At 46.1% G+C, this 22,499-nt stretch overlaps 1 protein-coding gene across 1 annotated transcript; it reads left to right on the top strand.

Annotated features, from left to right (window-relative positions):
• The first annotated feature begins 594 nt into the window (after window positions 1-594).
• On the top strand, window positions 595-4,632 carry fzd1 (frizzled class receptor 1). Its single transcript, XM_029130540.3, has one exon. It carries the CDS (start codon window positions 922-924, stop codon window positions 2,575-2,577), a length of 1,656 nt encoding a protein of 551 aa, XP_028986373.1. The 5' UTR covers window positions 595-921; the 3' UTR covers window positions 2,578-4,632.
• The last annotated feature ends 17,867 nt before the right edge of the window (window positions 4,633-22,499 follow it).

Raw genomic sequence — 22,499 nt, 5'->3', positions numbered from 1 at the left:
GTTTAAACTGGAAAATAAACAATGAATATAAAGAATATGATGTGTAGTTAAGCTGATAAAACTGCTTACGTTTTCTAACATTGAAATGAAAACCTCATGCAAATAACAGTGCAGAGGTGAACAGAAATGAACCTGCGCAAATGCAGGCAAACATATTCGACACAAATTGAAAAGAAATACAGAAATGCAAAACCTCTGTTAGGTTGGACTCTCTGTGTGTGTGTGTGTGTGTGTGTGTGTGTGTGTGTGTGTGTGTGTGTGTGTGTGTGTGTGTGTGTGTGTGTGTGTGTGTGTGTGTGAGAGAGAGAGAGAGAGAGAGAGAGAGAGATGTAAAACACGCCAACGTGCAGCGTATGTAAACAGGAAGTTCAAAGTGCAGCAGCACCTATGGTTTATTCATAGTAACATGTTTATGCACAAATTAAATATATGCTATTCTGAAATGTTAATTTACTGCCCTAAATACTAAATGTTGTGTTGGTTTTTATGTAGTGCACCATTTATGGCGCGTGCCAAAGTAGGCTTCCAAGCGCCTCCGCCTAACTACACCTTTATTTGGAAAAGCTTGACCGGAAGCCACGACGAACGCCGGGCGCCTTGACTTTGACGGGAGCGAGAGTGAGCGAGCGCAGAACAGGTTTGAGCAGCAGACGGTGCCGCGTCGGGCAGAGCGAGGTCGGTTCAGTCTCCTTCCTGGAGCAGCGTTACGTGTTTTTATGGATTTCTACCAGAGAGTCGGCGTTGTTGGTTGAAAGCGTGGCTTTGTGTCGCGCCGCCACCGTCCCATCACCCGGTCTGTGTGAGGAGAAGCGGCGAACCGCGCAGGAAGACGCGGTCTCACCTCGGCAAAGAGACGCCAACAAAGAGGTCGGGAAGCAGCCGCTGCCCGCGCCGGTCCGAGTTGGGTCCAAGTACGGCACCATGGCCCGCGGAGGACGCCCCGCGACGGCTCTCACTCTGCGCCTGTTTGTTCTGCTTCTGAACGCGGGGAGTCTACGAGTGAACGGGCAGTACGGCGGCGGCGACCGGGGGATGTCTGTCCCGGAGCACGGGTTCTGCCAGCCCATTTCCATCCCGCTGTGCACGGACATCGCCTACAACGAGACCATCATGCCGAACCTGCTGGGTCACACCAACCAGGAGGACGCGGGGCTGGAGGTGCACCAGTTCTACCCGCTGGTCAAAGTCCAGTGCTCCCCGGATTTAAAGTTCTTCCTGTGCTCCATGTACGCGCCCGTGTGCACGGTGCTCGAGCAGGCGCTGCCGCCGTGCCGCTCGCTGTGCGAGCGCGCGCGCCAGGGCTGCGAGGCGCTCATGAACAAGTTCGGCTTCCAGTGGCCCGACAGCCTCGCGTGCGAGTCCTTCCCGGTGCACGGCGCGGGCGAGCTGTGCGTGGGGCAGAACGTGTCGGAGCGCCCCGAGCCCGCGCCCCCGAGCCCCACCGAGCGCGCGCACCACGACCCCGGCAGCGGCCAGTTCCGGTGCCCGGCCTCGCTCCGCGTGCCGCCCTACCTCAACTACCGCTTCCTCGGCCAGGAGAACTGCGGCGCGCCGTGCGAGCCCAAGAGGTCGCACGGGATGATGTACTTCAGCGAGGAGGAGCTGAAATTCGCCCGCGTATGGATCGGCATCTGGTCCGTGCTGTGCTGCGCCTCCACCTTCTTCACGGTGCTGACCTACCTGGTGGACATGAAGCGCTTCAGCTACCCGGAGCGGCCCATCGTCTTCCTGTCCGGCTGCTACACCATGGTGTCCGTCGCCTACATCGCCGGCTTCCTGCTGGAGGACAGGGTGGTGTGCAACGAGCGCTTCGACAACGACATCCGCACGGTGGTGCAGGGCACCAAGAAGGAGGGCTGCACCATCCTCTTCATGATGCTCTACTTCTTCAGCATGGCCAGCTCCATCTGGTGGGTCATCCTGGCGCTCACCTGGTTCCTGGCGGCGGGCATGAAGTGGGGCCACGAGGCCATCGAGGCCAACTCGCAGTACTTCCACCTGGCGGCGTGGGCCGTGCCCGCCATCAAGACCATCAGCATCCTGGCGGTGGGCCAGGTGGACGGCGACGTGCTGAGCGGCGTGTGCTTCGTGGGCATCAACAGCGTGGACGCGCTGCGCGGCTTCGTGCTGGCGCCGCTCTTCGTCTACCTGTTCATCGGGACCTCGTTCCTGCTGGCGGGCTTCGTGTCCCTGTTCCGCATCCGCACCATCATGAAGCACGACGGCACCAAGACGGAGAAGCTGGAGAAGCTGATGGTGCGCATCGGCGTGTTCAGCGTGCTGTACACGGTGCCGGCCACCGTCGTCATCGCCTGCTACTTCTACGAGCAGGCGTTCAGGGAGCAGTGGGAGCGCACGTGGATCGGCCAGACGTGCAAGACGTACGCGGTGCCCTGCCCCGCGCAGAGCGCCCACAGCACCAGCCCCGACTTCACCGTGTTCATGATCAAGTACCTGATGACGCTGATCGTGGGCATCACCTCGGGATTCTGGATCTGGTCCGGGAAGACGCTCAACTCCTGGAGGAGGTTTTACACCAGACTGACCCACAGTAAACGCGGGGAGACCACGGTGTAGCGTGCTTCCACACAGACTCGGTGACAAACTGAATGATAATCGCTTTGTACTTCCCTATTTTACTTTGCTCTGACTCACAGAGGGCGTTTTTAATGTACATACACATTTTTGAGATTTTTGTAAGTATATATTTGTATTTAAAGATTTAAAAATTCCTCTTAAAAAACGACTTTTTCGTACTTTTGGACTCAACTGGACTTAATCCTCACAACCGAGCAGCCGAGCATGGAGGATCGCAGGGTCTCGTGACTGGACTTACTGGACACCACTGGTGGAGTTTCTAGTGCGGAGCGGTTGTGTCTTTTGATCAGTGAACTGCCTGTGAGCTGGGCTCTATTCTAAGCGGAGTCCCGTGAAACCCAAGTGCTTCCTCGTGGCCTCCTCCTTATCCAGATTAGCCAGCTGCAGTGTGTGTGTGTGTGTGTGTGTGTGTGTGTGTGTGTGTGTGTGTGTGTGTGTGTGTGTGTGTGTGTGTGTGTGTGTGTGTGTGTGTGTGTGTGTGTGTGTGTGTGTGTGTGTGTGTGTGTGTGTGTGTGTGTGCGTGCGTGCGTGCGTGTGTGTGTGTGCGTGCGCGCGCGCGCCTCTGCCCGGTGGAGGGAAATGTCAACAATGTAGGAGACAAGAGACGGAGCACAGAATGTGAATGTGAGTCATTGTGACAGATGGCTCCGGCCTCACGCTTATAAAATTCCTTTCTAAAGAAAGCGCTCTCCATCACTGCTGTTCCAATGACCACGCTGTGTAGTTTTTGTGCATATTTTAGCCTCTTAGTGGATTTCTCACTATGCAGTACTGCAGGACGTTTGTAGGTTCTAAGGTTCTACCCAGTGGAACGTCTTCTCCATGTTTATCTTGACGGAGCAGTTTTTAAGAATGAGTTTGAACACTAAATGCTGCTTCACATTGTGAGACAATAAAATCACTTTGACTGAGAAAACCAAGGACATTTCAAAGCTGTAACACTTAATATAACCTGGTGAAAACTGAAACTAACGAGCTGCTTTAACGGACCGTTCATGGAACTATAAAATGTTCCATGAACGGTGTTAAAATGTTCCATGAACGGGGTGTGTGTGTGTGTGTGTGTGTGTGTGTGTGTGTGTGTGTGTGTGTGTGTGTGTGTGTGTGTGTGTGTGTGTGTGTGTGTGTGTGTGTGTGTGTGTGTGTGTGTGTCACATTTTAAACAATAATTGTATTTTTAATTAGAGTGCCATGTAAAGTCATTTGACACATTTTTCTTTTGAATTATACTTTCCTAATTATTACAAATATTTACTTCACCAAAGTAAACTTTTTTTATCAAATTTTGAACTAAGTTATCTAAACTGTGAACAAACGTGAATCAGAATGTGGCTTGGTTTAGTTTACAATACTCAAGGTCACACACTACGCAATCAGCAATAAATTAAAAATACATTTCAACTTTGTTCTGATTGTCTAACTATAAACTCCAGAATTCTGAACGTACACGCACATTATTAGTCGGTTTATAGTCATTAGTATCCACCCAGTTCCTGTAATGACTGAAACATGGCGCTGTGAACGTGATGAGTCCATATTAGCGAGGCTGTCTGTCTGCACCACACACTACTTGATTTGTGCTTGTGAGGAAAGATATTTTTGATTTAGCTTTTGCGGCGCATTCCTTCGTTTGGAGGTCGAGCATGTCAGTTACTGCAGAGTCATTTGATCCTGGGGAACGTAGCTGCGTGTCTGCGCTGTGGGACTGAAGAGCAGCCAGCGTGGCTTCCACTGCAGGAGAAAGGAAGCCTTGTGTTGAAATGCAGAGCGGCTGCTGTCAGTGCAGCTCTCTCTCTCACACACACACACACACACACACACACACACGACTTGTGTTTTTGTCAGATTCTCTTCCACACAGTGCTTCCGGTTCATAATAATCCTTTTATTGTGTTGACAGCTCTACAACAGTCACAGCTTTGAAGTCATTTCCTTTGCTATGAAGAGAACCTTTTATATTTATAGGAAAATCATATATATGCATTACATGGATTGCTTTATAAGAATAAAAAGTCTCAACATTGCATCTGTGAAGCTTTTGTAGAACTGATTGTTTTTCCTTAAAATTGTGAAGTCCTTTGATGCAGTTCAGTCATTCAGCTCATTAGGTTCTTTTTAAGTGTGTGAGATGAGGAACAAATCAATGCCTCACCTCCATCAACATGAAACCATTGTAAGGTGATTCACGAAAGGCAATGTGGCTTAATACAGAAAATATCAATTTCATTTGGAACTGCCGTTATCTCTGGCTGAAGTCTGTACGTTGGATTTAGTCCTCATCTTTTGAAATGCTGCCAAAAAGAGTTTGATGTTGGTAGAAACAAGAAGTTCTCCAGCAAAAACAGGACCCAGAAGGAAGCGTCCCCTGAACCTATGTAGCTTCAGCTCAACCACAGCCTTTAACAGGCCTCCGACCGGCGTGGAGCTGCCGTATCTATGGGATCATTGTTTCCTGAAGCCACGGTGATGCAGCCTTCCACTGCAGACGTGGCCCAGACCACTGACGAGGGTCCGTCTTTGTTCAGAACTAGGCCACGTTTTTGACGCAGTGACGCAGCAGTCAGCGTGCTTCCAGTCAGTGCCTCAGTGTTTCCAGGCTTAGTGCTGGTCTTATTGTGAGGCCTCTGCAGGAGCTTTATGTGGACCAACATCAGCACAGACACATGTGGAGAGACAGGAAATAGAAATATAGAGTTACGTGAAATAATCGGCAAATGCAAGGCTGTTTTTCACTCACATCTGGGGCCTCTATACTGGTGTGGTTCTGAACATCTGCTCCGTTGTTTTACATATGTTGTGCTTTAGGGAGGCAGCTACAGATAAAATCAGGCAGCAGAATCAGTGTTTTGGCTCCTGTCACTGTAAGAATAACATCTCTCCAACGGTAGTGTCTCCCTTCACTGACACTTTACGAGACTTTTCTTCAAATGCACAGCTGTTGAACCAAGACGCTAGAGCGAATACAAAAAGAAAATCCAACCACACGCTCACACGCAGTTTGTTTTTTGGTCAACAAGCTCTACCCAGCGTTGAGCGTTGGTGTGGGAGGAGGTGGAGCAGCAAATCCACAGTGTAGAGTCATCACCTACTGTCTCAAATAGAGTCTAAAGAGTAACCAGCAAATATCCAGCTTATGTAGGAAGAGTATCATATAAAATGGAATTATTCAAATAGAGTAGAAACATTTCAGTTGTGCAGTTCTTAGATAAATGTAACTCGTTCCTTTCAACCATTGGCATCAACAAAGGTGATGAGTTGTCAGTGTTGCGTTTACTTGTATATGTTCCATTGTTTCCAGTCCCCCCACAGCAGACGGGTTCCATGTGGCAGCTACTCGGGTTCAGTGGTCACATGCAGAACTGTACCCACTGACTGATGTTCTCTGAGGTCACAGCACAGGTCAAACCGTCGACCTGTTGCTCTTCAAGCTGCTCTGATGAGCATCACCTTATGCTGCATTTTCCCATCCGTGCGTCACCATGCGGCTTAAATAGCCTCGTATGAGCCCATAATACTGGTTTTGCAGGTCTTGCAGTCGCCCCGCCCCGGGCCATTTTGGAGAGCGTTGCATGGCTGCCATGCGTAAAGAGGACGTGGGTTTCCTAGAAGTCCCTGTTTGAGCCTCGGATCGGGGGCTCATTTAGGAATGATGAGCGTCACACAGATAGCCTTGTTCTAACTGAGGGGTTCACACCTAAACCTGTTCATTTTTACTCAGTAACTAGTAAAACACTTAGTTTACAATTAATTTCACATAAGCTAATGAATACTGGAGATACTAAATATAATAATAATGAGGAATTTCCTGCAGATAGTATTAATGGATTGCATTTACTGGTGCATTAATGTTTTCATCACTTTAAAGATGAAGCTGATTTTACCTGATACATGTTTTGTATTTAATACCCAAGTGTTTTATTTCTTTACTTTCATTAGTTGAGATTTACACTGAGCATTGTGTAACAGTGAACTGAATCTGTAGTCACTAAAATTATCAGAAAAATATAGGAAAGTAAAAGAAGGTCAAAATAGTTAGTAATACATGAATAAGTAAAATATCCCAAAATAACATATTTCAAAATATTTTAAAGGCAGTTTAAAATTAAAAAAAATGTGTGGCCAATTGTGGTTTAGTGTAGTTGAGTTCTGTAAAAAAGTAAATAGTAAATATGTGGTAATACTTAAGTGTTGTGAGTTGTACTTAATGTAGAAACAGTTAAGTGAATGTTCTTAAATCCACCATCAGATTCATAGTGCGGTGGACTTTCACCGCTCATCAGATTTGGGTCTTTCGTCAGACATTCATTCTTTGATGTGTACTTGCTGTGCATTTTCCTCTTCAATTCTCGAAATCTAAAAAATTCAGTTTAAGATGAGCAGTGGTGTAAAACAGACACAGTAAGTGGGATGGAACACGCCTAAACGTTTGGCTGCGTGTCTCTGCGTGTACACACAACCTATTTGTACATGAAACAGGACTTGAACTGGCAGAACGGAGGGAAGGAGCTATAAATACGATAGAATAGACGAGTGGAGGACGGACCTCCGCGTGCTGTTCTCCCCACAGATTCCTGTTTCACTCCTCGCTGCTGAGGCGAAGTCTGCCTCAAGGTCAGCGGCGTTCCTGCAGCGTCTCTCCCACCGCCACCACCACCGCCACCATCATCATCATCATCAGCAGCAGCATCATCATCAGCAGCAGCATCATCATCATCATCATCATCAGCAGCAGCATCATCATCATCATCAGCAGCAGCAGCAGCATCATCATCATCATCATCATCAGCAGCAGCATCATCATCATCATCAGCAGCAGCAGCAGCATCATCATCAACATCATCATCAGCAGCAGCAGCAGCATCAGCAGCAGCATCATCATCATCATCAGCATCATCACCATCATCATCATCAGCAGCAGCAGCAGCAGCAGCATCATCATCATCATCATCATCATTGCGGCGCCAAATGAGCCGGCACCACGCTGGCTGATGCTGTAAACTCCACCTGCCTGACTCCACCTGTGGAATGACTGATGTGTTGTTTTACAGACTTCTTAGGCTGTTTCTCGCTCCTACGCCCACGGATGTCACTGTCACATCACTGCCTTTCACTCCTTCCCTTTTTATCTCCGGTTCCCTCCTTCCGTTGTTGGTTCCGTGCACAGACAGGCAGCGGCACCATGTGTGTGCATTTAAATACCCCTCAACCTAAATATACACATATATGTATATGCTGCAGTACAGACTGCATTTGTGCTGCTGTGTGTGGTGATTGCAGCTCATTTCTCCCCAAGGAGCGGTTGTCAATCCGCTCCCAAAATGACGATGAAGGTTTGTGATAGCGTGTGACGCTGTCATCAAAGACGGCACCGTTCAGCGGCTCTCACGAGAGCAGCTCCAAACGCAGCGTCAGTCACAGGGCCACGGTGTCATGGGAGACGGGGGTCATGTGATTATCGTTCACAGCTCCCACTCGTATCTGCCCCATCCACTCTCTCTCTCGCTCGCTCGTTCGCTCTGTTGCTTTCTTCTTTAGTCTACATGAAACCGCAGAGTCAAATCCACAGTTCATGAAAATTTCAATTACTGCACTGCCGTCAAGTCGGCCGCCGCTGCACAGCTTCGCTTCTGAGACTCTCGCTGTCTCTGAGTGCAAGTTGTTTGAAAGTACTTGTTTATTTCTTTCAGTGGGATTAATGGCCCCACTCAGATTGAGTGGATGCTAATGCGGCTGGCTACGTAAAGTGGTGCAGGACAGGGAGGTGGAGCCAAAAGCAAACCTTGTGTATGTGACACTGGTCTCATACAGACATGTTCAGCACAGAGTCTTGTCTGTTTTTAAAGCAGTGACACCTGGAGGCCCAAAGGTCAGGCCCAGATGCGTATACTGGCCGGCGAGCTAAAGTGATTAAGCTGCTGACACAGCACTTCCTTCTGCAGACTCCAGTGGAGGAGGAGGAATATTTATTCCACTTATTTCTTTCCAAATAACAACCTTTTCTTTATTTGCATGTCACATCTGTTCACTCATGAAACTATGCAGTCATTAAATTTCCTAATGAAAGTGGCCTGTTTGCCTGTTTGCAGCCCTGCAGATAAGAAGAAAGGCTGGAGCGCAACAGCTCCAGCTTCAACCCAAGGAGGGTTAGAGGCTTTGAAGAGCCGAGGAGGGAGAGGTCTGATGTCCATCCTCTCACATGGCTTCTGATCAACTGATGTTTACGTCCAAGTGGCCTGGTGATGATTTCATAGGTTCACGTTAGATGAGATTAGAGCCAAGGAGGTACCAGACCGTTAAAATACCAGACCGTTGAAATCACCCTGAATTCAGGATGTGGTGCGAGAGCCTGCGTGTCCACAGCCACAGCCGGCTACGCAGGCAGCGTTTTAGCAGCTGGTGGAGCAGCACAACAGAAGTAAAAGCCAAAGCCCAGTGACCTGCTGGGTCTTTAAAAGGCACGAATCTGTGTGTGAGACCATGATAAGTATGAGCGGGTACAAATACAAGATGGGGCCAAACAAAAGGTTTGCTGAGTTTTGTACGTGTCTTACTGTAGCTCTATGTTTAACTTTTCCTTTTGACCCACAACATGATAGTTTCTCGGTATTAGAAGGTTTAATCTACTTTCTATTCATAGTCCACAGAGCATTTCACATTCAAACAACCTCAGACCGTTATTTAACATTTCATCGCCCGTTGCTCCGCCGCTGTCTTCCATCCTTCACAGGAAAGATCGTCATTATTGCATAAATTCTGTGGAGGATTTTCTCCATTGGTGCTTCATAAAAGTCCATGGGGAACTTTCTGTGAGGTGATTAAGCCCAGAATTGTATCTCCTCCAATGAGCTCTGTGCAGAACAGAGGCAGAGAGAAGCAGTCCTAATGGGAAACACAGACCGAGTATAAATATCCACACTGCAGCACTGTGTGTGTGTGTGTGTGTGTGCATGCGTGCGTGTGTGTGTGTGCGCATGCGCGTGTGTGTGTATGTGTGTGTGTGTGTGTGTGTGTGTGTGTGTGTGTGTGTGTGTGTGTGTGTGCGTGCGTGTGTGTGCGCATGCACGTGCATGTGTGTGTGTATGTGTGTGTGTGTGTGTGCGCATGCGCGTGCGTGTGTGTGTGTCTTCAGTGGGGTGGAGCAGGGGGTGTATGCCCGCGCACTCAGGGCCATGATGGGCTAATGAGAACGTGTTGGTGGGGGTTAGGCTCTGCCAAATGACTCATTCCGTAACAATGCTCCTTCACCCAAAATGAGGTGAGGAAGCACAGACGTGATCTCACAGCAGTCGCTTCGCCGCCGCATCCAGCTCCATGTTTAATCTTTAACACTGCAGCTACTGCAAGAGGAGCCGCAGTAGCGATGGCTGCATCTACTGAGGCTGTGTGGATACATTGGACACATGCACACTACTTATTCAAAGCTCCAGGAAATGTTGGCCGATGACGGATGCTGTGGGGGGATGGATTGTGGGTATTAACACTGCATGCAGCCTGAGAAGCAGAGTGGAGCTGGCAACTTGATCACAGACTTAAGGAGCAAACAATCTGCTTATTGACTTTTTTGGTTTCTCCAGTGCAGCTGTCAGGGGGTTGAATCATAGTACATAGATTAGTAGTAGTTGAGAAAGTTGGGTAAACGTCTCTACTCTGTGGTAAATGGCAGACACTGCAGTTTATCTGAACTAAAAGATCTGAGAGGAGACTTCAGAGAGGGAGAAAAGAGCAAGCTGTGGAATCCCAGGCCAGGTTTATTAGTGGTGTCCCAGTAATGTAAAAACCTCTCAGAGGGCAGGGTTCCATGTTCCTTCCAAATCTAGCACGATTATGTGGGTGAGGACGAACCCTGATGCAGCTGGAGAGAAGAAAGAGGAAGTAGAGACATGCCAAACGTACATTGGACCATGTATAAAGAGAAGACACAGTCTCAGCATTAGCTGAACCTTAGAATCTGCTCATTTGTATCACAACGTCTCTCTCACAAAAGCTTGTGTTCCTTAGATGCTTGAGTACCTCCAACGTTCCCGTTGGTTTCTCCATCGCACACCTCCACTGTTCTGGCCACGGTTTGTACGCAGCATATGGAATGCTCATGAGTTTAACACCTCAGCCAACGGTTTGAGTTTTGGCTAATTCCACCATGAAACGGTTTTGTTCTGTATTTCACCAATAAATAAATAAAGACTGAGGCCTTGTTTTCTCCTCATGTTACAATGTTTGTGTGTAAAGCTGTTACATTTTTTACATTTATTACACTAATTAGTACATGTTCCCCTTCTTTGCTGCCTTACAGTTGGGTTTTTATTCATTTTTAGTAACGTACACGTAATAAATTCACCTTTGGAAGTGTTTTTGTGAAGACTTGTTCATCACTGCTTCTACTTTTTGCAGTTTCTGGACTTTAGGACAAGTTCAAGTTGTTTTTTATGCCAATCTCAGCAGTTTGACCTCCAACTTGGGCTTCATTTGCTCTGTTTTTACACTGACTCACACCATGAATGGGGAAACTCTGGCACAGCACTCGACTTCAGTGGGGTCATTCAGCAACCAGAGGCACCGAAAAGGTGCCAAAACAGGCTTAAGATGAGGTGAATGTGTGAGTAGGTAAGAACATATACATGAGAATACAAAAATATAAGTATTGCTTCGACGCAGAATTGTCACCTTTGTTTCAAACACCCTTTGTTTAAAAATGCCTGAATCCATGCATTTCTGCTTCAGCCACATCAAAATCAGTAGAAAATAATATTACAAATATGTGAAGTTAAACACAATTGCTTAATCATAAACTCTGATGCAGGAGGATGAAACTGTTGTCTGCCAGTGTGTAGTACGCACACAGCGAGCTGGATGCTGTAGACATGAGATCTCAGACAATCCATCACTGTATGGATGTCAGAGTGTCAAATAATAGATCAGAGACTAACATGTCACACATTTGTTTGAATGGCTTGTGATCCAACTACATTTATGATGTGCTTGATGGGCTCCACTGCAAAAAGAATTGGAGCACATTGCTGATTCATTCTTCTTTATAATTTACAGCCCATTATACAATGATTTGTCCACGCAGTTAAACATTTTGAGATGTGTGGTTGAATAAGCTCCTTTGTATGTGTGTATTTGTGATGTGCAGCGCCAATGAACTGTTCAGTTCAGATGCAGCTTGGAGTGAAGAGTTCAGTTTTATGTAAAGCACTTCCTGATACTTCAACCACACAGATGTTAAGATGTTATTTGGGGTTTTCCAAAATCACTTATCTTAGGCTGCATGTGTGACATCACGTTCTGTGCTCAAACCTAACAGTTCCCCAAAGCTAACTGCTAACTGATATTTGTGTGTGTGTGTGTGTGTGTGTGTGTGTGTGTGTGTGTGTGTGTGTGTGTGTGTGTGTGTGTGTGTGTGTGTGTGTGTGTGTGTGTGTGTGTGTGTGTGTGTGTGTGTGTGAGTGTGTGTGTGTGTGTGTGTGTGTGTGTGTTTAATTAAGGCTTTCGGTTCAGGTTACCATAAAGGGGCTCTGTGTGTTGTGATACCTGAGGTGGGGCAGGGTTGTGGGGGATCGTTTCAACAAAGTCTTCCATTCTGCCTGTTTCCTCTTCAGTTCATGGTGGTGGAGGTGGTGGAGACACTGGGGATGATGTAACATGGCCCCGGGCTGCTTCACAGTTTCCTGTTACCTTGCTGTGGATAGAGATGAGTGAGTGGGGTCAGAGGTCAAATAGGCGGCGTCCTTGGTGTGTAGCTAACAGGGACAAGACAAGTGGTACATCCACTTCACTTCTGTGCTTCTTACTCCCCAGCCACACCTTGACATGTTTCCAGTGCCTCACCAGGAAAGCAATAACAGCACAGTCCTTGACTGTTTGCTTACTGCTCACTTGTGCACAGCCATCTATATCAGTCCCATCAACTTTGCCAAGTTTGTTGGCAGTCTTCTTGTCTGGTTTGTGTGTGTGACATCCCTTTCTACTTCCTGTTCTTGTTGTTTGTATTAAATTATCGTTACTTGTGATCCTGTGAGTGTTTTTTTTGTGCTTACATGTGCATGATTTTTATTTCTTGCTATTTTATAGATAGTTATTGAGTTTGAGACCTGTTGGTGTCAAATCACAATTTTTGACAACACTTTACACATTTTAAAGAAGACAGAGCCTAATTTCGATAAAGTTTATATTCTTGTCTTGGTGTTAAACAGAGATCCATCATACGAATGACTGTGACCCCTCATAGGTCCTGTGTCCTATTCAGATGACCTGAAAACGCTTAAATCTACTAAAACATTCAGTGTGGCCTGAGCTGGGTGTATTTGCCTAATCCTGGTAATCTAATTGATAGCACTGCAGGGAGGGGCCCTGAGGTGCTGTGGGACACCGTGATTCGGTGTGATGTCATCTATTTCTGCTGTTTAATTGGGCTTTGCCTTTAAGTGCTTTCTAGCATGTTTGGAGATCAAAAGGTTCCCACCAGAGCGACTTTAATCGCCTCCTCTGCTAGGGGCAGGTGTGTGTGTGCGTCAGTGTCAGTGCGTGTATGTGTACGGTATTGGTTGTGGGGTGCGGATATGCAAAGGGTTGCTGGCATTTCCAAAGATAGCCAGGCTGACATTTCTATTGACTTTGATGTTGATAATCCCTCACAAGTTCCCCAAAGCTAACTGATATGTGTGTGTGTGTGTGTGTGTGTGTGTGTGTGTGTGTGTGTGTGTGTGTGTGTGTGTGTGTGTGTGTGTGTGTGTGTGTGTGTGTGTGTGTGTGTGTGTGTGTTGTTTATTTGACATCAGGTGCCTGGGTCAGAATCAGTGTTATCAGTGTTTACCTATGAAAATGTTCCAGATCGGGAGGTTTGTGATATTTTACACCCAGCGTAACATCAAGGCAGATTTTCTGTTTGCCTGCTTGGATCCTCATGATTTCCCCACCGGAATATCACAGCTAGAAGCTAGAAGCCATGCCATCACTTGTCAGTGGGCCGCGTCACTTGTAGTCAGATGTGGGAGCTCATTAGGATCCAAGTGGTTGGATACTGAGGTGGAAAATGAATATTTACATTTGACTGTGTGGGAGCGTTGGTGGAGCCAAAACCATCTCATCAAACTGTTGCATGAGTTTAAATCTGTTTATCCGTCCATCCTAACACATTAAAGGAGATTTCAGGCGATGTACATTTTAGTATAGAATAGAGAGAATACAAGTCTAAAGTATACTGCTGGAGTCAATGTGTGTTTAATTGAAGGAAGGGTTAGTGTAAATATATACAGTAGAGTTTTGATGTAATGCAAGAATTAGTTTCCTTGACTCCAAAAGTTTGTTTGTTTGTTTGTTTGTTTGTTTGTTTGTTTGTTTGTTTGTTTGTTTGTTTGTTTGTTTGTTTGATACTGTGACATCAGCTTTTCCTTCAGGGAGTGAAGGTAATTCAGCTGAACACAGGTCAGTTTTTGAAATGCCATTTGTCAATAATTCAAACCCAAAAAAATAAATGTTTTTTTCAAATACAGTCCTATATTCCTGTAATTAAGACATTTATAGGACGATGTGCTCAATAATATATCAATGAAAACGAAACAATCAATTGTTAATGAGGAACAAACACAAAGAGAAATAAAAATTAAACTTCAACACATGCCTTCACAATAAGTAATTTATCACTAAGCCTCAGACATTGAACTAAACTTGCTTTTTATTAAAGGCAAATATTTCACCTGGTGCAGTGAATGTTGAAGACGCCTGTGTCTGTGACAGCGTCTGCTTGTGTTTTCCTTATAGACTGATGAGATGCTCTGTCCATGTAGAGCTGTGATTGTGTCTGTCAGAGGTTAATGGAAGTGAGTCGTTAGCCCTGCAGGAAAGCAAGACTTCAAAGGTCAGTCGTCCACGGTCCAAGCAGCAGAGTGGCCATATCTGATCATCTGACAGCGTGTCATGAAAACACGCCGTCTTCTCCTGCAGTCGCCTTATCTCCGGCTCGCTGAGGGTCCAGCTGTGCTGGAGCCCACAGGAAACCTCCCATCTGGACTTTTATCAGTCTGTATCACATGCAGAGGATGGTGGAGCATTTTATTACGCAGAGACAAACACCTTCACCGCAAATCGGCTTCGTTTGAGCCGAACAGTGGCACTTGAACGCACCACGAAGACTGAAGCTAGCAGCCAGCCTGCTGACACGGCCCAGTGTCTCCACACCATCAGGTGGCAGTAGGCTTTGTCTGTTGTTAAAAATAGAGAGCGCAGAAGAGTGGTCATCGCTTCAGTCACTCAAGTGTCTTTGTTGAAAACCTTTATTCACATGGTTGCTTTTGAAAAGTGACTGATAGTGATAAAAACACAATAACAAGGGCTAGTCTACTTTAACTGACGGATAGGTTGAGGATATATTTACAGAAAAAGTACAAAAAAAGTACATACATTCAGCTTTATACAAATACAAAATAATGGAGGAAAATATTTACACATTACAACAAAATATACACCAAACACCACTAAATGAATTCACCACTGGCTGATTCCCCATCGGCACACCCTTTGGCCTCTCCCACTTCCTGCCTCTCCTCAATTGGCACCTGATCTTCAAACAGAGCGAAAAGGGTAAATAAATAAAGGGGTAAATGAATTGAACTAAATGTGTGCAGTCAAATTAGCCGACAAAACGAAGTGAGAGCTGGATGCACTGAAGTGAACTGCTTTGTAAGGTACAGTAAGAGTTTCATGAGGCATGACGCAGGGCTCCTGTGCTCACACTGTTTATGAGAAAGTGGAAAAATATGAAGATGAATATAATGCGGCCGTCAATTCTGCACAGCTCCGTGTTTCCAGGAAACAGGGCCTGTATTTACCTCCTCATCGGTGGCGTGTGACCGGCTCTGCAGCACACCTTGACTTCAGCAAGCGAGGCCTGACAGCAGCTGCTACTAGCCCATGCTTGTCTGCTGTTGTCGGCCTGAATGAACAGGTGTTCAGTCACTGACACCACAGGGCTCTTATCAGAGCCGAGGGAGGCCTCTGCGTCTGGGCACAAATAAGTAGCTTCTTAGACAGGTCATCTCCTGCTGGAGGAAGCCCTGTCATCTGATAGGCCTCTCCTCCACCCTCCACCCTCCACCGTCCGCGTCTCTCTATCTCTAACATCCTTCCCAACCGTCTACATTACCATTTTCCACTCGCTTCATTGTGGATGCTTTGTTGGGACAATTCTTTGCTTTGACATATTAATCTCGGTTTCAGTTTTGTCTTTCTACCCCCGGATTAGCAGGATTTGATTCCTGTTTGGTTTGTTTATTATTACTGTACTAGAAAAGCCCTGATGCTTAAGCTCAGTGCTTGAATCCTGGATGCAAACGGCTGCATTGCTAGTGTTGTTAGCTAAGAGACAGTTAACACCTGTGTGTCTAAAAAAGTGTGTGGAAGAGACTGTTTGGTTTGGGTAAACTCTGTAATTTCCCTGCTTATTGTCCAAATGTAAATTCCTGCATAAAACCTTTACAAAGCCTAATATTGTACATGTAGAACAGCAGCCGCACGTCCTACTTTACAGCAGATAATTTTATTTTTACACACAAGTGATTCTAGTTGCAAAGATTCAGTTTTTTTAACTTTAATTAAAAATTTTAAACCTTCAGCAGAATCACAAACAGGACGGTTGGACCAGTAACTGAACACAGGAGACACACTTCTGAGTCTGGTGAACCTGTAGAGAGAGAAGAACAGCTGCTGGAGTAAAGAAGACAAAGTCAGTCACGTAGGTCTGTTCTTCAAAGCTCCATCCTCACAGTGCAGCCTCCTAGACTCAGGTTTCTGAGCAGCGTTTAGTGCTGCTGCTTCTTCACTATAGATACAAGCAATAGTAGCAATGACAGGGCTTGTGGGAGGGAACAGGATCAGTGACCAGAGCTTCACTGTGCAGAAATCAGATGTTTCCTAGCGCTAGGACATTGTTTTCTGGAAACGTGACCATTTCCACTGGCATCGCTCACAGCGTGGTCGTCATCACACAATGGTGGTGCTGTGATGAAGGAAGAACGCCGTCCGCCTGTGAACCCCACCCAAGTCTGCTTCCTCTTCCTTCATGAGCAGAAACAGATGTCGAACCCAGAGCGAAATGCTGGACTTTCAGTCAGGCCGTCGTCACATGACAAATTACTGGCTTGACACAGGATCAAGAAAGGATTAAGGGGTGAAGAGTCCAGTGGGAGCAGGCATCCGGAGCGGATGCTTCACCCGTTCACAAGTTCTTGAGTAACTGTATGATACATGTGAAGAATGCTTTATCACCAGTATGGAATGACAAGTCATGAGGGCAGAGCTGAGCCCTGCAGAGCCTGGAACCTCTATGAGCACCGGTTTATGCGCTGTTTCTAACCGCTACAAGGCATTAAGCTGGTGCTTTTATTTTGAAATTTTGATCGTCACACATACAGTCCTGTGCCTTCAGAACATTATTGTAGATTTCTCTGATTATACACCTTAACATCATTTAAAAGACGTTTGTTGAGCAATTGCAGTTTTTCAAATGCAGTGAGAGCGTCGCAGTTGAAGAATGCACTACATGCAACACAAGCTTCTTCTGGAAACTATGGTTTCCAGCCGACCACCCTCCTGAGCAGGTCCCATACGTGAGACCTGGCCTCCACTTGGAGAAGCCCTGATGGAAAGGCATGTTTGTATAGGAGCCTGAGCACGTGGGCCGTTACAGTCAGGGTTTAATCCTTTCAGTTGGACTCAAACATGCAGCTGTTGCAACAATGCTGCATCACACTCTCCGCGGCAACGCGGCAACGCGTTGACGCGTCCTCGTCTTCCCACACCTCTCGCTGGCCTCTTTATTACACCTTCTCTATCCTTCGTGCCTCTGGCTGTAACCTGGAGCTTCTGGATATGTAGTTATCTTTCACTCATGCAGTGATGAATATCCCTTTTGCGGAGCCCAGTGCAGGATGTTGAAAGCGCCTGGTGTTGGTACGATCGTCCCTCAGCACTCGTGGCTCCGGAGATGAGACCCGAGGCAGGATGTTGTTTTAGGACCGTGAGGCTGTTGATGAGTGACTTCCACAACTGTAATTGCACTCTAATTACACCATGCTCTACATGTGTGGGGCCGTGTGATTACATATCTGCTCACGTGAGACCTGGAGACGAGCGGCAGGAAACTGCAGGAATGCTGGACGTCTGGAAGTTTTCCTCTTTGTCTAAAGTAAGTGCGGTGATCTATTCAGCTCTATTGTTGTTCTTGCCCCCAGGCGACAATCCATCATGCTGTCAAAGTAGAGAGACTGAGCCAAAACGCGCTATACTCAACTTCACCACCTTCAAACCTCCTCCAATTGTTTGAATGCAGAATAATTCTTTTGTGTCGGCAACTGCTCACATTAATGCAACACGAGTAAAAAAACAATGATCAGCCAATGTACTACTGTACGTACTGTACTGTACTACCTAATGTACTATGTGTAATTGAAAGGGTTCTTCCCCTGATGATGCTGAATGTGATTTGTACCACATGAAAGGTAAGAGAAGAGGGCGGATCTAAACCGGCCGACCAACAACCTCTGTGTGCTTCATTCAACACCTCCTGATTGTGGCCCGTTCGAGTCCAACTGGGCTTTGTTTTCTGTCCACGGGGCCGTTTTTCCTCCAGTTGTGATGCTTAAACCTGCTTTGAGGTCGTTCAGTCGACAGACCAAATCTCCGTACGCTGTATTGAACATACTGGGGGAATAAGTGGTGCACGGTCGAGTGCCTCTCTTGCTTTGCTGAACGATATAATTCACAGTGAGCTCCTGTGGGAGCGGCTCGTCCTAGATTTACCAGGCGTTTTGTTTCACTTGATGTTGTTTATGTTCTCCTTCGATTCGCAGCGGCCGGTCTCTACGGCACCTTGTACTGATAGAGACAAGGTCAGTGCGGTGTGACTTCACCAGGACACGCTGAAAAGCACCTTCAGCGCCGGGAAGCAGATATTGATTGTTGATTGTTCTTACTATCACATATTCATATACAGCGAGGGGCGATTTCCAGCTGCTGCAGCTCCTGGACTTTGTGTGAAGCTTCTACAGTGGCTGATTGTTATTTTCAGCTATTTCGCTTACAGTACAGAGTAAGGATGGGTGGATGGAGTGCAGGAGGCATGACACAAGAATTAGAATATGGAAATCACAGTGTTTTGGTACAACCCACTGAAGCAGGATGAGTCACAGGATTTGAAACTATAAATGTCCTGACAGAAAAAAGTGCAAAACCAGAAAGTGTGGTTTGCGTTCAGGTTAGATTTAATTCTCCAGAAATGATCGTCTGTAATTGAACAGGCTCCATGTGACGTGGACTCATCCTTTGTCCTTTTACGCAGCTGGTGGGGAAACGTCTAATGTCCAGAAGGACGTTTGCCCAAGGGACTGGTAGCTGAGACTCTCTGGGTTCACAGCTGTAGTGATGACTTTAGGTGGTGCTTCTCCACCTCTGTCTCTTCCTACTGGTGTGGTCAGACAGTGTGCAGGTGTCGGCCCAAGCAGCCTGCAGTCGTCTGTGTTGCCTGCTTCTGATAGGTTGGTTGGCTTAGCTTCAGGAGAACCCGCACATCTTCACATGACAAAAACTCAAGGAGACGTGCATTTTAAAGTTTTCATAAAAACAACAACAATAATATAATTAATTCTAAACAATTTGTTCATGTTGCTTGTTTTACCTTGAACAGGGGCCGTTCACATCCTCTTGACATGCTAGCACAAAGACCCAACCCAACGTTGTTGCCATAACCAACCTCATCCGACATGTAGTGGTTGTCACAGGAAAAAGGTTGTGGGTTCTACTCCAGGATCGCCCACGTGCCATTCTATGGAGATTTACAGTATCTTTGTGGGTCATCTCCAGTTTCCTCACACAGATGTTGGTGATGGACTGGTGACCTGTTCAAGGTGAACCCCGCCTCTCTCCCAACTGACAGCTGGGACAGGCTCCAGCATGACCCTGACCTTTACACAAAGGACAAAGCAGTGGGCAAAATTTCATTATTGATTTCAGTGAACAGAATTTGTCCACTTATAGTTTATGGCTGTTAAATCCCTATTCTTCTCCTGGGGTCTTCAGATGGTCGTAATGACGTAAAACCAAATTGTAGAAGCAGATGTGTGGTCAGAGTAACTTACTACCCGACACAAATCAGGAACGCTGCCTTTCTTCATCTTTTGTTTTCACCTCCTCTCTTCCCACGCACGTCTGTCAAGCTGTGTCTACTTAGTCGCAGCGCTTCCGCTTCTTGACAGAAGTCTTGAACGGCAACGTTAACGTGATGACAGACTGACAATATGTGCACAAGCAGTGAATGTCGTTCCCTCAGGAAGTGTACGGCACCTGTCAATGGTGGGGATTCGACAGCGTTGTGATGTGTCAGGATAAGAGGCACTGACAGTCAGCGGGTCAGTCCACCAAACGCTGCATGTCCACAACCAGAGGTCTGAGGAACACATTCATGCTCCAAACAGGAGCCTGGTGGTGCGTCCTGACGACCACGGCATTATCGTATGCCTGAAAGGGACTGAAACTTCTACATCCATATCATTTATCCTTTTGACATCACACCATCACCATCAATGTGACACAGCAGCATTTGCAAAACACAGAGACACAGGATTGATGAGCTGCCATAATCCAACGAGTCCCACTTAAACAGGCACGACACTGAGTCATAACAGACCTCCCTGATGTGTGTGGTTGTGCTGGAGCAGCCATGTCACTTACACATGATTTAATAAAAGTGCGCACATTGTGCAAATGGCATTGAGCTTCTGGCAACTACTTCAAATGACAGGCTGCAGATTTATCAAAGTTGGCGGCAGGGATGAATGAACAGACAGATGCATGGGTTACATCCACACTTTCTCCAACATATGGAACATAATTTGTACCCTCAGTCATACTGTGAATGAACAGAACTTGTAGGCAGTGGGCTGTTTTATTATGTGTCCCCCCAAAATGACTCCAAGTCTCCTAGAGGACAACACAGTGAATGTGCTTATGCAGTAGTCTGTATGTGCATGCATGCGCTCACTGGATGAGTGTAGCTTTGTGTGTGGCAAATGCCATGTGAGAGTGGAGAGGAATGGACTGGACCAGAATTATAGCATATTATCCAATCTAGCAGTGCCGCTGACACAAGCCTCTAATTACAGTACTCAGACTAAATGAAGCTGAGGGCGGCAGGACGTTCTACTCTGCTCAGCCATCATCTCCATGTTGTCCATAAAAAAATGACTGGTGGCAGCAGAGACTGAAGTAAGAAGAAGTAAGTGAAATGATGAGGCAGATTTCAGAGAATTACATTACAAATAAGTAAATCAATAATAATAAAAACAACAACAATAATAATAATAATAATAAAAACAACAACAATAATAATAATAATAATAATAATAATAATAATAATAATAATAATAATAATAATGATGATGATGATGATGATAATAATAATAATAATAATAATAATAATAATAATAATAATAATAATAATAATAATAATAATAATAATAATAATAATAATAATAATAATAATAATAAAACCATAGCAAGAGTTGAAATGAAAAAATATGCATTGTTTGCATCCTAAAAATACAATCTGACTGAGCTTCAAATCAGCCACTTTCATTCGATTATGTGATGTTTTAGTGCTTAGTTCATGCAAATAAGCTCGACAAATAGCTTCTAATTGACTCCACCGCCCACAATGACCTCATTAAGTACAGTGTACAGTGGAATTGCCACCTTTCTGACAAAAACACATCTGGTGCTGTTTGTGATTGCATTATATTCTTTCATGTCTTTACAAGATCTATCGCTCTACAAAGCGTCCATACGCCCACGCAAGCGATGGGGTAATCACTGTAGACGGGAGGATGGAAAGGCTGCATTCCTCCAGCTCCATGAGCCTCACTGAGCGCAGCAGAGAAGCGTCCTGGATCAACGTTCTCCCCGTTTGACTGACCCGATAGGAATCCACTGATAAGACAGCAACGGCACAGCACGCTGACAGGGGTGTGAGGAAACAGAAGAATGTCAGATTAAACACAAACAACACAAACAAAGTGCTCACGTTACAAACCTGATTGTGATGTTCAGAAATTTCCCACATTCCCCACATTTGTTTTACTACACAAGAGTTTTTCCTAATGACGGCCTTTGTGAGATAAGCACAAATGGCAGACAGAGGGTGGAAAATGATTGAGTGAGGCTTCATGTATGTACACTTACAGTGTGTGTGTGTGTGTGTGTGTGTGTGTGTGTGTGTGTGTGTGTGCGTGTGCGTGCGTGCATGCACATGTGCGTGCATGCGTGTGTGTGTGTGTGTGCAGCGTTGGTGCTGATGGCATCTGTCAGCACACCCAGTCACTGGGAGTCAGAGCAACTTGCCCAATGAGACATGGCTCCTCACTGTCTCCTCAGATGGAATTCCTGGGGATTCCAGCCAGCTCAGATCGTTATCACAGCCAAAGACACCCAGCAATTTTTTCTTCTTCTTTCGAGCGCCAGAAGTGTAAAAATACATACAATGTAGGGGTTTTACATCCTTTTACCTATTTTGTATACTTCAGTAGGATCATTGTAAACTTTCCAACAAGGAAATATTCTTGACTTCCTGTAACAACATGGACATGTGACAATGTGTTGTCATCCATCCATTAATTTTTTACACACATGCGAGGTCGCAGGGGTGCTGGAGCCTCTCCCAGCTGGCTATGGGTGGGAGGCAGGGTACACCAGGGTACACCAGGTCGCCAGTCCATCGCAGGGCAACACACAGACAGACAACCATTCACACTCACACCTACGGGCATTGGAGAGAAGCCAATCAAGGGAGGAAGCCGGAGAACCCGGAGAGAACCCACGCAATCACGGGGATGACGTGCAAACTCCACACAGAAAGA

This window comes from Betta splendens, chromosome 16 (genome assembly GCF_900634795.4).
Source record: "Betta splendens chromosome 16, fBetSpl5.4, whole genome shotgun sequence".
Lineage (NCBI taxonomy): Eukaryota > Metazoa > Chordata > Actinopteri > Anabantiformes > Osphronemidae > Betta > Betta splendens.
The sequence above is the reverse complement of the archived record's forward strand: the minus strand, read 5'-3'. Positions and strand labels throughout refer to the sequence as shown.

Coding starts and splice junctions, on each gene's coding strand:
- fzd1 (XM_029130540.3), top strand. CDS start 922: ATGGCCCGCGGAGGACGCCCCGCGACGGCTCTCACTCTGCGCCTGTTT.